The 18,460-nt window shown below is 45.4% G+C and overlaps 1 protein-coding gene across 7 annotated transcripts in view; it reads left to right on the forward strand.

The window, feature by feature from the left end:
- Positions 1-18,460, forward strand: part of slc24a2 (solute carrier family 24 member 2) — a 60,436-nt gene that overhangs the window by 36,986 nt on the left and 4,990 nt on the right. For 4 of the 7 annotated variants that reach the window (XM_023820946.2, XM_023820947.2, XM_023820948.2 and 1 more), the window contains 5 exons: positions 1,719-1,769; positions 6,121-6,219; positions 8,013-8,095; positions 15,128-15,262; positions 16,830-16,919. In XM_023820946.2, coding sequence (XP_023676714.2) covers positions 1,719-1,769; positions 6,121-6,219; positions 8,013-8,095; positions 15,128-15,262; positions 16,830-16,919 — 458 coding nt within the window. The remainder of the gene's footprint in view (positions 1-1,718; positions 1,770-6,120; positions 6,220-8,012; positions 8,096-15,127; positions 15,263-16,829; positions 16,920-18,460) is intronic. The other 3 variants (XM_023820949.2, XM_023820951.2, XM_023820953.2) reach the window with 1 other exon arrangement.

The following is an 18,460-nucleotide window of genomic DNA, read 5'->3' on the forward strand; positions in this document are numbered from 1 at the left end:
CGGGGATGCCTATGAGTGCAAATAGGGGAACATCGATCGGGTGATCGACAGGAACCCCCCCGTGACAGACAGTTGACCCCGGACTGGATTCTTTCCCCTTCAGGATGATTTTCCACTCGCTGGTTTCTGTCGACGGTGTTAAATGGGATACAACCATCGAGGGTCCTTGGTAGTTCTGACCCTGGCCCATTACCTACACGAAATAACGATCCCACCATTCGCAATTCCATGCCTGACAGATCTAGCCTGGCCCGTGGCATTTTACTATAAAACCATTTGATGAACTGCTTCATTTTTTACCCCTATCTGTGTTATGTAAACCGACCTCTCCCGGTCCAGGAGCACTGATCAATGTTAAAAGCTATCCGCTAGTGTGCAAACCGTGACCGGAATTTTCACGAATCTAACAAGTCACAGAGGTCATGCAACAAGGTCACAGTCCAATTGGCAAACAGGTCAACTGCCTGAAGGCAGAAACTTTGTAATTTTTTGTGATGGTAGTCCACATATAGATAGGTCAATTGTTCTGTTGTAACGGTATAAGTTTGAATATGGATCCTCTTCTGAGAGTTGTTGTGAAGCGGGATGATTCCTGACATCTTATATTACCGCACATGTCAAAGAGGAGCACATCTGTTACCCTTCATCCTCAATGCTTGCCTGATTGCTTCTGCTTGCGTACATCGCGGGAAGAAAATCATCACTTACAGAAGTGTTTCATTTTCGCTCCGGATTTTTAAATAGCAACACTGTGCTAAAATCCCCACACTACCAGCAGTGCAGGTTTGGTGTGTGACAAGTGCAGCCAAAATTGATCCCTTTTCTGGATTTTTATGCTTTTTTATGGCTTATCTAACAGACGGCGATTTTTATCTTGCCTTGCAACGTGTTTCTGTCTTCGCCCGTGTTCATTTGCATTTCAAACGTATACCGCAGCCTGGCTCGCTCCCTGCGACGACAGAGCATTGTCACAAGACCCCAGAAGATGAGGTCCGTGAAGATGACGGGGACGGAGGTGCAAAAAACACATTGTGCCACCGGCACGGCCCGCATATAGCTGAGCCGATCTGCTCCACAGCAGCGTTTTCTTATTTTTTTCCCCCCAGACAGATTTGGTGACACGAGCTAGAATGATGCACATGTCGCCGCCCGCATCACACTCACCAGCATTATCACCGAATAAACCCGGTTTCCTTTTCCGTTTTTCCTTTCTCATTATCATAATAAAAATCTCTAAAGTGGGTAATTTGCTGCTTTTTGAAATTTCATATGAAGTGTTTTAGAAAATAATAGGCCTACTCTATGCAGACATTATTATATAATGTTCAAAAATATGGCTCTTTTCCCCCGTTGATTATTAAAATTGTGTTTGTTGGATGGATTTCAGTAGCGCAGGCAATGAGCGCCAGTATTGTTGTATAATGGTGTCTTACACCAGTCTAACATGTGTTGCTAAAGTAGAACTGGGACTTACAGACCAATTTTTCTCTGGCATTTTTTACAATACGTTCATAATACGTTTCCATTTTCCGAAAATGCATATGTTAATTTCCATTGCTATTGTTTCTTTACTTATGTTGGTGGAGTCTTGCATTGAGAGAGAATACTTTCTAGTAAAATGTATGTGATGTTAAAAATGTGCTCTTGTTCTGTCATGTTCGGTTTTCCGTTGCTGTGTCTTGTTACCTTTACACTTGTCTCCTGCTGTGATGTTGTAGAACTTGGGACATATGGAAAGCTAAAATATTATCACACAATGACTGAGGAAGGTAAGCGTTTATTTTTACCCCCTACACTTTCTGTGTCACTGCTGCATCGTGCCGTTTTAACTTGATTTACACCATCTTGCTTTAGCCCTCATTTGTGGCTCGTTCGATTTTTTTTTTGTCTAGTTTATTTCTCTCCTTGCAAGATTTCACTAACGTAAGTGCAAATCGTTGTCACACATCATTTTCGTATATATATATATATTTTTTTTTTTTGGCTTCTAATGGTTTTTATCCGTTGCGATCACGTTTAGCATTTTAACAGAGGATCACGACTGATTCATTTTTGATTGTGTATGTATTGCGTTGTTTTCTGTGCCTATTGTATTTATATCGTGCGTACGTGTCGTGGACCTGCTGACTGTTCGCCTTGCTTTTTGAGTACACTGTGGCGGAATGAGGCTTTGCTTGTGAGGCTTCTTGTTGATGTGGAAAGAAACCTGCGCTGGTCCCTGTTTGTCACCCGGGAAGGTGGTGCCTCCTGAGAGGGCAGGCGGGGCGGGGGGGGGAATCCCTATTATTAAGCCAGACGCGAACTTCTCCAAACGCTCCTTGGGGTGTTTGGGGGAAAGCCAGTAAAGCAACGAGAAAGTAGCTATACCTAAACTATTTGGAGAAATAAAAACAGATCACTATCAACTACATGTAGAGATCATTCATTTTAAATCCACACACACACACACACGCACAGGTTTGTAATTATATATTTGTGGGGACTCTCCATTCATTTCTAAAACTCTAATCCCAACATGAGGACCTTAACCCCTACCCAGCCCTAACCTTAACCATAAGTAACCAAACAAAATACGAGACTTTTGGCATTTTTACTTTTCAGGCTGCATTCACAGATCTTTGTGGAGATCTGAAAATGGTTAACATTAAAATAACATGTTTTTTTTTTTATCACATTGTGGGGGATATTTAGTCCCCACAATGTAATATAAACCTAATACATACACACTGACATTTATATTCATATCTTTGTGGGTACCCTCTCTTCATTTCCATGGGCAATAAAACCCTAATCCCAACAAGCACAACCTTAATTCCTACCCAGTCCTAATCAAAACCATAAGTAACCAAACAAAATACATCACTATTGACATTTTTAGTTTTTTGATCGCAGTCACAGATTTTTATGAAATCGAGTTTCCCCTTGTGGGGAACAGTCCCCACTGCAGTGCCAAAATAGCAGGGTTTTTTTGTGGGGACATTTGGTTGTATATATACAGTATATACAACCCACACACTCACGCACACATATACATATTGACCTATAGGCTATATGGCGAGAGAGAGAGATCATATATAGCTATTAATATGAACACATTTCCGAATCAGATCGTTCAGTGCATCTTAAGGTGCGCAATATTTTACCTAACGGTGTATTACTCTGTGAACGTGTGCTGTCTTTTTTCTGAGCATAAAGACGATGCCGGAGACATTTAAATTAGTTTTTTAACACGCGCTGATCGGATAGCAGTCAGTCTCCGATTCGCCCTGTGCGTCCTCTGATCTCCGTGTGCCCGGAGGGGACCGGCGGCTGCCGCGCCCCGCTAGACCCGCGTCTTCGGCGGAGCTCCGAGACACTCGCGAGCGGCAGATTAACGTCAGGACTCCGTCCAAAAACAGATGACTCATCGGCGCCGCACTTACATAACAAGAGGAGCCGGGAAATGTTATCATAAAAGGAGGGCAGACCATGGCACCACGCATGGAGAGGTCAAATCTGCAATTTTTCTTAACTTGTTTTACTTATATTAATGCAAGATGAAGAGGTTTATAGAAATCAATTTTGTAAAAACCTTTTCAGCATGCGCCGTTGTTTCTGTGAGGCCATGGTGGCATTACTTTAATGAAATAGTGTGAAATCTAGAATTGACATTTTAAACATTCAAGTACCAAGTATTATTCACTTACAAGAAGGGTATAATTTGATTAATTAAAGCATGAGCTAGGTTTTATCTTTGAAGTCTAATGCACAATTTATTTTTAGTGCACCTCATACTTTGCTGGAAACCTAGATGGGCTCATCCATCCATCCATCCATCAATCCATCCTTTTTCTAACCTCTTCTTGTGGGCTCTGGAGCCTCTGCCAGGACATAAGGCAGCCGTACTCGGGAAAAAAAATCATACATGTCAAAATACCTGGTGGTGAAATCTCTCTTGATAGACCCTTACTTTGTATGGGTTCCATGTGGAAAATGTCTTTTTTTATTTTTAACTTAGTGGCCATTGATTTTGTCTGTCACAGGGGTTCAGCCCTCTGCCAAAATGATAAAAAGATCATCGTCGCTCAGGCCAGACGCCCTCGATTTCGGTTTTCAGCAAAGCGAGGCTCCTCTGGCAGGAAACCCCCCCCCCCCAGAGCGCTCTGGAAAGCTCTGACTGACCTTAGGCCAGGGGCCAAGGTGAACTCCGCAGGACTGCGGGGGTGTCCTGATCTTCAACAGCGTGTCACGCAGATCAGGGTCAGGCTGGGGAGGGGGTGACGTGTGAGAGATGTCACACGACTCAACGGGGTGGGGAGAGGGGGCAGGGTGGTTGGGCTCACCGCTAGTGTCAATACTCCTCATTCACCCCGACCACTGCCCCGCTCTCTGACCGAACCCCCTAATCAGGCGCGAACATAAAATAAGCAAATGCTCTGAGAAGAGCAGCAGCATGGCCGCGGGGGTGGGCAAACGTGACCACGCCGCTCGCACGTGTCCGCCGCTGCTTCTGAGTGGGGGAGGGGGGGGGCAGCAGAGGGACGCGGCAGCGACGGGACCAGAAGCCTTTTAATCTTGCCAAGACATGACAGCGCTTGTTCCATTAGCCAGTGCTGCACAGAGCCCTCTTTGCACCACTGTGGGGACTAAAAAGAGTGCTGATTAAAGGGGCGGGCACCGGCTCGCGGCCCTTAGTGCCTCCACTCTGTGAGGTTACTGTTATACTTTACAGTTTAAGGGAAATGACGCGACTGAAGTTACCCACGGTGCCGGGCGGACCCGATTATCCACTTTCTGTCTGCCACACGGGTCACCCTGAATTGGACCCTCCAGCCCAGAAGCTGGAACCACTCAGAACCGCCCCGAGAACCGGAGATGATGCTTGTGTCGTCTGCTTCTGTGTTGGCTCAGTTGCATTGTGTGCCTAATTAAGCAGTATGTGATATTACTTTGGGGTCTGGAGTAGCCTCAGCTAAAGTTACTATAAGTTACTAAAGTTACTATATCACATAATAGTGATCATAATTACTATACTGATTTGTTTTCTACCTTCTTTTGATACCAAAATATGCCTAAGAATGAGGAATAACTGGATTCAGTACTAAAATTGTAAAAATTTAAAGAAATTGAAAGTTTTATAAACATTTAAACAGACAAATCTTGTTTTCAAATATGTCTTTATGTGATTTATGTTTGATACTCAGGCTCCATTTGTACAGGTCACTTTTATTCCTGTAACAGTGTTTTCTTCCACCTTGCTGTTGAGTCTGACATAAAGATCCAGATTTGCTTCAGTTTGCTCCTGGTGTCCCTGCTCAACGTGTCATTTCCTGTTCCTGCAAGCCTGGCTTTCTCCTGTCTCGTCTCCCTGGCTTGTTAAATGCCCAGTGCATCTTGCTGTGCACAAATGCATTTAAATCGATCCCTGTCCTTTTTTATTTATTTAGTTATTTATTTATTTTTACAGTTGGGGGGTCACCCTTCCCGACACTTCCTGTGCTTCATTTAATTACGTAATTGATCGATAAATCAATATATCAGTCAATCAAATTGTATTTAGCCTCGAGTGCCGTAACAGGTCAGCTTTGTCACAAATCTCTTTACATGGACGTATGTCAGATTTTTTAGTAGTTTTTCAGAAACAGATGCAGAAAAGGGCAAAACGCTTGTATCGGTAAAAATGAAGGTTATTCCCCGACCCCCTTAAAAAAAAATAAAAAATAGCCAACATAGTTGCACTTCTGGAGAACAATGTCCGTAGAAAGTACAGATGACAAATGGCTCCTGCTGTTTGTTGCTGTTTGCTGAATATAGATGTGGGCAGTGACCTCCACGCCACCCTTAGGGCACATAGCGGATAAGCTGTCCCCAAAAGATTAATCAGCGGTCCCATCTGCAGCTCACACTTTTCTGATAGCATTACCCCTTAAGATCTGGAGCTATAGCATTATTGACTTTTCTCAGCTGAATCAGGACACGGGGCAACACTGGGACCCTGAGTTTTTTTCCGTATCCTTTAAATCTCACGTTTAACCTGCAATGAATCCTGGGTAACTGGAAGATCCCATCTCTGCCTCTACTTTTGCTCGGTCAGACCTCTGAGTCCCCCCCCCCCCCCCCCTCCAATGCTTGCCTCTGCAGGGAAATTCCGAGAGAAGGCATCCATCCTGCACAAGATCGCCAAGAAGAAGTGCCAGGTGGAGGACTGTGAGAAGGCCAACGGGGCAGTGGGCGGGGCAGGTAGGCCGGCCGGGGGGCCTGGGGCACGCTTGGCATAGCCGCGCGCTGTGACCAACGCGGGCGTGTGTGCGCCGCACGATGCTCTCTCCTCCCCCCTTCCTCCTCAGGATATTAAAAACACGGGAAATGTCTTTAAATACAAACATAAAAGATGCCCACGAAAACCATTGGCAAATAAACAACGAAGTACGCAAGTGTAATTAAAATGGGAATATTATTGTGGGTGTATCTGGAAACCAGCACACGTATGTCCTTAGTGGTTAACTAGGGACGTTCTCTGAAGACCTACCCCGATTATATGGATGCTGTAATCAGTCAGTGGTGATGATATTACATCCTTTCCAATGTCCTTGCGGTAGGGTTAGGAGCTTGCTTGAGTCCTACAGATTCAAGATGGCAGACAATTTAACGGAAGGGATGGAATGACCCGGCATACGCACACTCTGATCACTGAGACAGTCAAATCAAAGAAACGGACTTTATTTGGAGATATTTATGTACCATGAACTCGCACAGCTACCATAAACGTCACCTGTCCTTTGGTGGGGAATCCACGTCGGCATTTCTTTGAGGGCGGTTGCCCCGAATCGCCGCGGACAGTATGCGTTTTAACTTCAAAGAGGCAGGCTTTCATGCGGACCTCAAAGGATGACATGGGCATCTGTGACGAGGACCAGATTATGCTAACAGCCTCACTTTAGCGTATTAGCATCTTTAAAGGACGCCATGTCATCGCTTGCTGCCCACTTTGATGTGTGTTGTTAATGCTAATTTTGCCCATTCATATTTCATTACAGATTAGAAAAACATACTTACAGCACAGGTCTCTTATTTTACAGTAAATATTTAACTGTCTCAATTTAGTAAACAAACATACAGCTTAATTGCTTGACCGATCAATTGCTTAATTTATTTTGGTTATTTTTATCACTGTTCTCCCAATAGGTACGCAGGAAATATTTGCCGCGTGTAATGTAAATAAGATTAGAGTTGGATTTCTGCACAATGTGTTCCAGAAGACTTTTTTTAAAATGCTGTTTTTAGCCTTGACTGAAGTGGGCTGTTTTTCTGAATGGGCATCTGGAGGGGTCTGACCTGCTTACGAGCCCCGCGAAGCTGACCTCCCAGCACAGCCGCGTGTCCTTTGGCGAGCCCTGATGGAGCTGCCACTGAATCCCCACCTGGAGGCTCGGTCTCACCTGCTGACCATCTGGCAGGACGGCGGGGGTGGGGGGGGGGGGGGCTGGGGAGAGTAACGTCATCAGAGAACATGCAGAGACTAGAACTTCCAGCCTGGTGTGTTACCAAAGCAGTGGGAGAATAGATGTCAAAGGCAACCTGGAGTAAAAGGAGGTTTGAAGTTGGAAAGGAGATGGAATGGGGGAGGCAGACGAGGAGAGAGTGACGCAGCCAGAAAAACAGAAATAGCTCCATGTTCCTCCGTACTGTGGCCATGTTGGGTGCGGTTAATTTTGTGCATCCGTTCAGCTGTGAATGTTGCTCAGGGGTGAAGGAGGGGTGTCACCATACTCGGTAAAAATTGTAGACCCGGTTCTCTATAAATTGTTGTCAATTCTGCGTTATTGCCTGTTGCCAGAAGGGGCACTCTAAAATTTGACGGCCGGGTGAGGTGGGTCCCCTGTGTAAATTTTGCGCTTGGCCCCCTCTCGGGATGGGCCCGAGTGTGGATGCCTCTCTGATCGCCCCCCCCAACCCCGCAACGCGTATGTATGATGTATCTATCAAAACACATTGATATAATGTTAAGCTGCCCCATCGTCTTTCCACTGCAGATAGAAATCTCCCCAACAGCTCTAATGTGGAGGTGGAGGTGACCCCGCCCATGAACGGCAGCGTGGGACACGAGGGAGAAGCGGTGAGCGAAATCCCAAAACCACATGAAGGGTAATAGAGGTGTCACTGCTCTGGGAAAAACCAATTAAGCCTAGGAGTGCAGAGTAACCTCCAGGAAACCAGGTGGCGCTCACAGCTTTTTTGTTAGGGGCATATGCATGGCCCTTTTAAGGTTAACCTATAGCAGGCGCAGGTTAATACCAGGTAAGGGGGAAGAAAGAGAAGATTAAGAAAGCTTGGTTCAAGAGAGAATGCATTTGATTTGCTGTTTCTTGTTTGGACCAGTCGTGTTGTCCATATCATATTTTGTTGTGACCGTTATTTTGCTGTGCACATCGCTTAGATGGTTGCTTGTCCGACACCCACATCGCTTTGCCCACTGTGGACTGTTTGGTACAGCTGCATTATTCATCATCTCTTCATTCTGGACTGAAATACATATATCCGGTATGAGCTTTCCAGATTACACTCTCAGCACTGCTCAGCCATTCATTCTTTGAACATTTTTAATGGCTTTGTATGTTTCTGTGTGCTGGTTCTTATGGGGGGCGTGATTCAGTGATTAGTACTGCTGCCTCACACCTCCAGTTGTGGGGGTTCAAATCCCACCTCTGCTAATTATTGACTCTAAATTGATGCTGTGCATTATTGTATGTGTGCACTCTCTGACCTCATGGGAGTTTTACTTACACAAAAATGTTCTGAGGGCAGAACGAAAAATGATTGGTTCAGAGAGATAGCCAATCAGATTGTAGAGGAACAAAAAACCGGAACAATTACTATAACTCCTCTCCCAAAAATCTGTCCAATACGAGGAGCTTAATCTGCACAGTCGATCAGCCAAATTCAGCCAAATAAAGCGAATTGAAGCCGCAACTCAATTTAAACAGGAAAAATAAAACACAGAGTTGCAAGACTGTAGCAATAGACTTCAGGCTCCCTGCGACTGACCAAGATAAGCTGGGAGATGGATGGCTGTTGTTTATTGTCTTGCTGTGTATATTCATCACCATTTCCCACTATTTACACTTTGTGCATAATTCATTTTTCACCGCACTCTTTTCTGCAGTGTTTGTGTTTCCTGTATTGCAGTTGTTCCTGCATATTTTGTTTGCCTGTATATGCACTTATCCGCACCCACACCTGCTGCAACCTCTTCTTCAAATCCCTACAGAGCAGGGTCACCTCAGATAGGTCAATAAGAGATGGCCGACGTGAAATGAATTCCATGCTTTTTTGAATTGCACTCAATCTCACCTTGAGTCTCTTGTGTCTTCACTAGGCAAGATAATAAAAGGCGATATCAAAGACCACATTTACAGCTCTGGAAAAAAATTAAGAGACCACTCCATATTTTTTAAACATCTGTAATTTAAATCCTTCTTTAATTCTGGTGCTGCTGTCAGAAGGCTACACTGCAAGGAAGGCTGCTTCCAGGCTCAAAGTTTCTAAGACAGCAGTACACAAGAACAAGGTGAAGCAGGAGACATTGGGAACGACCAAAAACCAGCCAGGTAGAGGGCAGAAGGAACTTTCTAATGCCGGAGATCACCGTCAACTTTTCTGGCAATGCCTCATAAATGGGAGGATGACCTTAAGTGACCTTCAGAAAGAACGGGAAACATTAAGTGGTGTGAAGTGCACTGCTAGGACAGACCTAAAGACCCATAAAGCAAGGAAGAAGCCCTTCATCAGTGAGAAGCAGTGAAGAGCCAGGCTGGAGTTGGCAAAAAAATGTATATTTACACACTTGCATTCCCATAAATGGAGAAATGAGTGAAACTGAAAATTTTGCTGCGGTCTCAATTTTTTTCCAGAGCTGTATATATGACTATATGAGGTACGGGGGTTTGTTTTGGTACTCAGTGTGGTTTTTATAATGCTGAAAACAGGCAGATATGTTTTGACATAAGCAGTGACTTTCTGGTAGCTTATTAGTGTCATTATCTCCATGACATGACACTCGGTATGTCTGATGCTTCTGTCCTCGCTAGCGAGCTGTCAGATGCTGGCTTAGGGCCCTCAGGTGGGACCCTTCACCCGGCGCCAGATTCTCGTACCCTGATCCACAGAGCAGAGTCACATGGCTCTCTCTGGCTGGAACGTTCTGTGCAGCAGGCTTGGACCGAGCTCCGGCCCCCTGGCGTGGGCACCTGGTAGACCCGCTGACGAACGCCAGACAGCTTGGCGCGACACGCGCTGTCGGATTGGGAGGAAGGGCATTGGAAGGCCGGTCGGCGAACGTTGGTGGGGGGGGGGGGAGTCGGCCACAGGGCCTCAGGCCAAACCGGCAGCCAGAGCCCACCGCGTAATACCCCACGATTGACGTCAAACTGGGCCGCCTCCCACAATGTCACACCGAAGCCCTGAAGCCGTGGGACGCCTGTCCACAGCCGAGCTAAACCCTCGCCCCACGTGCCGTTTCCCAATGAACCGAGACACCAAAGCAATCTTCTCCGACAGTTGGAGTCCACCAACTCGAAAGTGAGGGAGTCAATGGGACCGTAGGGAGCCTCATGACAGTGCGATCTGGCTGCTCCAGCCCAACGAGAGACGAACGCGGAAAATGATCGGCTTTATACAAACGGCGGCAGAACGCCAATGAGGTCATGCTTCACCAGAACTTACTTCACCTGCTGGTTTCCCACGGAGACGCCCATGAGTGTGCTGCCTTATTAAAACACATCATTTGTTTATATATCCATGCAGGTAACCGCCCCACGCCACAGAAAGCTGTGACTTGCTTTAAACGACGATAGACTACCTCATAAGGCCAGTCTGCAGGGTAGGAACACACTGTGGTCTTCTCACAGTTTCTCTCTTTTTTTGGCATCTAAATTTAGTTCACGGGAAAGGTCATACCGATCATGCTACGAGAACAGAGGAGTACAGTTTTGAAAGAAAACTCATGGTTTGACTGTGAATGGAGATGTTTTCATGCGATGGTAAAACCTCTTTGGTTTTATTGACATTATTTTTCATATCTATTCCTCACAGCTCTGTGAACTAATAATAATAGTCATTTTCAAAGTCAGTTTCTTTTTCTGATTGCTGTTCACAAAAGAAGATAGAATTGGCAACTGAGGTGCCTGAACACCACTTTTTTACAAGATACATGTGGACTCCTCGTCGTCTTAGTTTGGGGGTGCAGACCGGACTTTGGTGTTGTTACCCAGAGTGACACAGGTGAATTGCTGTGTCCACGCAGCACACAGTCACCTTTCGGTTACCCACGGTGGCATCAGTACTTTGAACGTTCTCCTAGCAACCCTCTCCCCTACACAGGATGATAGACTACCAGCTGGTATATACAGACTGTGCTGCCTGCTTCTCAGAGTTTACTGCTACGCTCGTTCCAGGTCTTTCACCTGTTCGTGCATGGAAGCACCTTCATTACACTCTCATACTTGTTGAGACCGGTGCGCCCGACGTTTAGGCTGCGTGAATGTGTTTTCTCCTCTGCAGCACCCGCGAAGGTAAGCGAGACACGAACGGCTTGCAGTACTGCTGCATTGCCCATGTCACCACCGCTGTTCCATTGCGAATGAGTGAGTCACATGACCTGCTGATTTGGAGCCTGCCTGCATTCTGTGCTTTGCCCCCGAATGATTGGACAGACAGTCCCCATCACCGATCTCATGAAATATTCATGCGACAAAATGATGGACGACAAACACGCCTTAATAATGCATCATTAATTGGACCGGACTTTGAATATATTAGGAATTACATGGCAAAACAAAGCCTGAGAAGTTTACATAAGCTGTCCCAGCTGGACATGTGATTGGTGGAGAGGACGTGGTTAGTTTCACACTTGCGGTGAGAGCTGGTGATGGGAGGAAGAGAGGCGTCAAGGCACACGGTGGGATTATCATGCCTTGGCTCAGGCTGAGTTTCCTTCAGCATTTCAACAAACACTTTGTCTCCTAAGACAAGATGCAGGTAGATCTCAGAATGAGTGTAGGTGACATGGTGGACACAAAGTTTGGTGAGAGAACTTTCCACGTAATACATATTAGCTGTAGTAGAAGTTCAGCGTTGGGTAAAAGGTGATTACGAAATGTACTGGGGGTAGTGTATGGCTCAGTGGGTTAGAACTGACTCTGATCAGAAGGTCGGCAGTTCAAATCCCAGAGTTGGCAGCATGATTTTGTCTTTGGGCCCTTGAGCAAGGTCCTTAACCCCCAATTGATCCCGGGACCGTCTGACCATGCTTTCTGCAAAAATGTTTGTTGTTTTGGATAAAAATGTAAATCATAAAAAGATCAAAAGGAAAAAAATGTAAGAGAAACTTCTCAGTCATGCCGACTCTGTGCGAAGATGGATCCGCCGTATCTAGCAGTGAGCAATGGAGTGAAAATCGATCTCAACGTCGTCTGGTTCGTGAAATGTCATCTCCCGGTCATGCAGTGACCCGGGATTGGATTTCTCAGTACCTATCGATCACCAGAGTCCGGTTGGGGTGGGTGGAAGATTGCGCTGGGGGCTGGAAGGGGGAGGGGCTGGCTCGCTGAGGGCATCCTGAAGCCAAAAACTGTCAAAGAAATATGAACTTTCTGACGAAAATTATTGTTTCTTCATGTTTAATGGCTGTGTCTGGTGTTTGTCTCAGGGTTGGGGGGGGTCACAGCAAGGAGAGATAGGACACCCACTGTGCTCCCTAATCACACTCTCTGTATGTGAGACAACCGGCCCAGACACCTTCCGCAAGTAGAACTTTGGGAGTCCATTCAAATATCCAGCAGGGGCTTTTATCCAAAGCAGAGTCAGCCAGTCCTGTTCAGGGGGCCGGCAGTGACATCGCTCCGCTGATCCTGGGATTTGAACCAACGACCTTCTGATCACAAGCCGTTCTAACCCACTAAGCCACACATCACCCCAATATTGTAATTTCAGACTATTTTAAAGACTTATCTTTAGCTTACAATATATAGTTAGTATTTTGCACTTTATATACTGTATACTGTGTAATTATATTATTTGTATTTGATTTATTTCATTTATATTTCAGTGCTTCTGGCTTTCGTTACGGGAGCAAAACATTACTGTGTTACACACACAGCCAGGTGTAAACTGGATCGTTCTTGTTCTTTGTGTAATAAATTTCTCCCGCTTGTCAGATATTTGAGGGCATATAAGATAGCTGTTGAATCATTCTATTATATTGTAATCATATCTGTTGTGTCGCCAGTTGGATGGATTAGACAGATGAACTCTGGAAAAGACATTTGTGAATAGAGGGTGGAAAACTTTAAAATATGTTTAAATCTAGGTACTTTAAAAAAAATCTATGTACATTAAAAAAAAAACAAAAAAAGAAAGCAAATGCAGATATTCAGATCCTGTATTTAATGGCTATATCTGTGTGCTTAAAATACTACATTCAGAATCAGGCGAGGACCTTAACTTCAGATCAAGAGGCTCCATGTCTCTAAATCCATTCGGATAAACGCTTCGTGTTCCTTCCATGTAAATCTCTTTGGATGGAAGCAGTTCAGGAGCAACAATAACAGCAGGTATCTTTTCAAACTGCACTTCAGCTCTCTGGACATCGACAAAAAGGTACACCGAATGAACACTTATTTTTCCCCAGCTTATTGTTCTCCTGTGTGCATCACCAAGGTTACAGAGACCTCAGGTGGTTTTGTCATGGTACGATGACAACAAAGGATAGCATGTTAAACTCCCCACCTGCATGGTACGTAACACTCGGTGTCATGTGACCAAGGACTGTCCTATGGGGTTCTCGTATCTGACTTCGGGGGTTAGGAAGAGATTTAGTAGGGTTTTTTTTCCCCATCACCCTTTGGGATTTCCATCATCCTGAGATTTGTAAAGGTCTGTGGCACCTGTATTGCACTACCCATCTTCTGAGAAGCTGGTGCATATCGAGTGGACAGGCCAGCAGTGTGAGTCTATACACCATTAACCTCTCCAGTAACCAGTAAGAGCAGCAGGAGCTGAGGAGCTGGATGTTGGAGATCCCCACTCTGCCTCTGTGACACATCTTTGGCTTGTGCAGGCAGGCTTTGGGTCCCCCTTGGGATTGTGGATCAGAAAGAGCATTGGACAGATTGTGGTGTTAAGCCGCCTGATTGGACAGTGCTAATTGTTCTTGCTTGTTTGTGTTTTATGTTGTTCTTCCTCTTGCTTTGTATCTTGTTTAGTGACCATCCCTTTATGCAAGAAAGAAAATCTTGCTACCTTTGCCTTTGGTCGCCCACGTCATGAAAACGCTGTAACTGTCTGGTTATTTTAGGACATGATATCAATTTCGGGCAGAGTAAGATGCTCTGAGTAGCCTGTAGGTGCTTGACTGAACGTGTTCTGCATTAGCGGACTTCTGGAACCTTCTGGGGCTAAAGGCCAAGTCCGCTTTTGCCGCTCTGGCCGCCACTCCTCTGAGAGGTAACCTTTTCTTACCTGTCCAGCGAGACAGCATGACATTCAAATGAGAGGCCCAATTACCCCCGCTGGCCCCAACACTAGAAGCCGAGATGCCAGTGATTAGGGAGGCCGGCCTCTGTTCAGGCCAGTCACGTGAATCGCTGTGGCTGATGCAAAGCTGCTGTTGGGACAGGCCCCCCCCCACCCCCACCAGCGGCCGTCGTTGCCGCCAGCTGAGTCCCACGTCGTCTCTCCGAAGCTCCTCACGTCGCCCCTGTGTTTCCATGGCATCTTACCATATTACAACAAAAGATGAAGGCAGCTGGCCTCCAGCAGAGCCCAAACTCCAGCATGGGTCATCATCATCTTCGCGTCATAGCGGAGGCAGGACTCTTCCCTGACTGGTCCGTCTCGTGAGTTTCACGAGCTTGAGAAGCGCACAGCACTTATGGCTTTTTTGTCACAATGGTTTTCTTGGGTTGCCATGGCAACGTTTTGGAGCTTCTATTGAAGATAAACATATCCCAGTCAATAACAATGCCCTTTGCTCTGGTTTAATGTGCTTCTCGCATGCATAATGCTTTGCAAGCGTACAGATTCGCCCCCTACTGGTGGCCATCTGTAACTGAGGGCCATCCAGCATAGTTCTGCGTTTGTTTCTCCTCAGGGTGATGAAGAGGAGGATGAGGACCAGCCTCTCAGCTTGTCCTGGCCGGAGTCGAACCGCAAACGCTGTACATACCTCTTAATCCTGCCCATTGTGTTTCCGCTATGGCTCACGCTGCCCGATGTCAGGAAGCCGGTGAGTAGGATCCACCACTTACAGAGTAATGTGAGCATTTATTTAATGAACTTCTCTAAATGACTGTTTGTCCCCTGGGTAGGTGTTCGTATCTAGTCAGTTTAGCCATGATGTGACTGCTTACCTCAGTATTAGAAGGCCGGACTTTTCACCCTTAACCGAAATTCCTCAGACACTGGGATCAGAGATACGCGCTCACAGCCCTGACCTCCAGCCCACCAAAGACACTGGGATCATTGAAATGCAGCCCATTCACTCCTGTTAAGATTTCGTATCCTGCTTGCCATTTGCTTTTTGGCTGCCAGCCTGCCAGCCTGGGCCGGTCTAACATGATATTTAATTGGTGCAGAATGTTTCCTAAAATGTTACTGCTATGCCTAATAGTGACACTAGGTGGCTCAGTGAGTAGTACTTTTACCTTGTACCTCTCAGGTTGCGGGTTTGAATCCAGCCCCTGCTTTTTTTGTGGAGTATTGCTGTTCTTCCTACGGTTTGTGGGTGTTCTCTGATGACTTGCAGTTATGGTAACTGGTGTATATATATGCCCAGTGACGACACCCACGGCTTTGATCAGAATAAGTAGCTGGAAGACGCATGGATAATGGAACAGGGGTCCGCAGCCCATGAAGGCATAGACTCCACTTTCCTGTGGAAGTTCTTCATGAATGTGGTACATAATGCCCAGCGTTTGGTCGTTCTTTGCTAAACTAGCTGTGGTCTCTCTGTCTCTAATTACGTATTAGTTGGTAAATAAATAATTAAGCATGACACAGCTGTTGTCAAGTCAGTAGTGCCCCATGCAGAGACGTTACTCCATTTTCGATGTCTTTCAACATTTTTAAATGAGATGAGAATCGGCCATGAAGCTTAACTGGCCATGAAGCTTTTGGTCAATACAAACTCCAGTGTCATATTTTTTCATGGATGGCGCGGTGACTCAGAAGGGGGCATTCTTGCCCCATACCTCCAGATTTGGGGATTAAAACCATACTGCCTCTCTGTGCATGTGGATTTTGAATATTCTCCCTGCATCATGGTGGTTTCTCCTCGCAGTCCTGGTTTCTTCTTGCAGTCCAAAGACACCTAGTATCTCTATATCTTCTATGGCGTATGATAGTGTGTGCATGTGCCCTGCGATGGACTGGCATCCCATCTAGGGTGTCCCCCTGCCCAGCCGCCTGTGTCCTACACTTCCAGGGATAGGCTCCAGGCCACCAGCCCCCCAGGCCACCACCCCCCCCCCTGAATGACATAAGTGTTTAAAAAATGGATGGGTGGATATTTTTTCCACACCCAACAATGTGATTTTCCATACTGTTGAGTAGCTGTGTGCAGTGTACGAATGCAGAAAGAAACTAACACGTATCTATGCACTGTAACGACAGATTAAGGATGTCTTCCAGTGTTCACACTACCTGAAGTGACCCATTACAGTTACTATGAGCACTGGAAATCTGATGCAATCGGATTTGTTGTCTTGGACCGATTGGCAGCCAGTCTGAGTTCTCATTGGTCAATTGGGCTCATCGCAAGTGATCATGCCTATAACTTTCTTTTGCCCTTTTAGACCTCAGTGAAGTTCTTTCCCGTCACTTTCTTTGGATCCATCTGCTGGATTGCAGCCTTCTCCTACCTCATGGTGTGGTGGGCACATCAGGTAACTGCTCTCCTGCACCCAGCTGACCGCCTGGCGGGGGGCCGTCACGTCTTTCCCGAGCTGGCCCAGATTTTTTCAGATTGAGTTGGTTTTCAAGTGTATGGTCGATAAGCTAACCCCATGCACTACTGTACGAAAAAAGATGTGCATATTTAAACGGGCAAAGGAATCTTTTTTAGTACTTTTTTGTGGTTTAACACACATAGATGTGTTGATGCAGGTATCGCGTGAAGACCTGGATTCACAAAACCCATTTTGGAGATGAAAAGTGCTAACAATATTGAATGTTTTATTATTATTGTCATTATTACTGATATTAAAACCAAATTGCCACTGCAGGTGAGTTGGTGTTAAGGAGGTTGACTTGTAGATGCAGTAATAATTACAAAAGTGAGGACTGGCGGAGTTCGTTATCAGAAGAAGGTAACAGGACGTCAGCAAGAGTCACATGTGCACATTCATCCAAATATCTGGAAGACTACAGTGCACAGATTTTTGGCCATTGAATCATGGCTGTGCAGTATGTCTAAAGTCTAAATATAATTATTGTTGTACTTGATTGTAAAATACAGGATGTGTCACAGATCATATAGGATTGTAGATTGCTACAGATATATGCCAGATTGGAATGATGGAATTGAATACCTTAGAAATATAGAATATGATATATAATGTATATATCATGTTACACCTATATCCCAGTATTTGATACCTCAGCAGAGGTATCTCCTGCCGCCTGGCTGCACTCAGGTTCTCGCCCCTGAGGTGGTTTGTCGTGCGCTGGGTGCGGCGCCGCACTGTATCAGCGCCTGCTCCTTACCTCTCTCTCCTCCTCCAGTATTTGAGCTCCTGGCGTCCGAGTTACACAAGCTGTGTATATTAATATCCGTATTGGGTATCTGAGTGACCAAATTCCAGCACAACATGTGCCATCTGAGCAGCTAAAGGTGAATTGTATTGGTCTCTTTTTATATTGTTTTTGTTTGTTGTTTTTACATAAATGTAATTATTTAAGCCACTAGCTATTACTACAAAACATAATGTACACTGAGAAATAAATACTGCATATAAAAATGCAAATCCATATTAATGAACTTATTAACAGTTTGGTAAATTAGGTGATTTGTGTTTAAAGTGTTCTTTATCGGGCTAAAATTGGTACTTTTTAATATGTGGGATGTTTTTGGGAGACTAAATGGAGTTTCTTGCATGAACTTGGAAGGGATCATAGTTTTCCTCATATGCAGTAATGGAACTGGCTTCCCAACATTTGAGTTTACCCTATCTGTGCTGCTTTTAGGAACACTTGGATATTGGGATATAGGTGTGTATTGGATGTTATATTTGTATTGATAACACTGTACGTCAGACACATCACGAGCCTGCAGAATTCAGCCTGAAGCCCCATATGAATGTTAAGTGTCTCAGATGATTTGTTTCGCTTAGATGTTTTTACAGCCATGCTCTCAGCTTGAGAGCCCTTGGACAGATTAGGCCTCTGGGCTAAACCTCAGATATTCAATGATCCAAGCACCTCCGCT

The sequence above is a fragment of the Paramormyrops kingsleyae genome, chromosome 12, assembly GCF_048594095.1.
Source record: "Paramormyrops kingsleyae isolate MSU_618 chromosome 12, PKINGS_0.4, whole genome shotgun sequence".
NCBI lineage: Eukaryota > Metazoa > Chordata > Actinopteri > Osteoglossiformes > Mormyridae > Paramormyrops > Paramormyrops kingsleyae.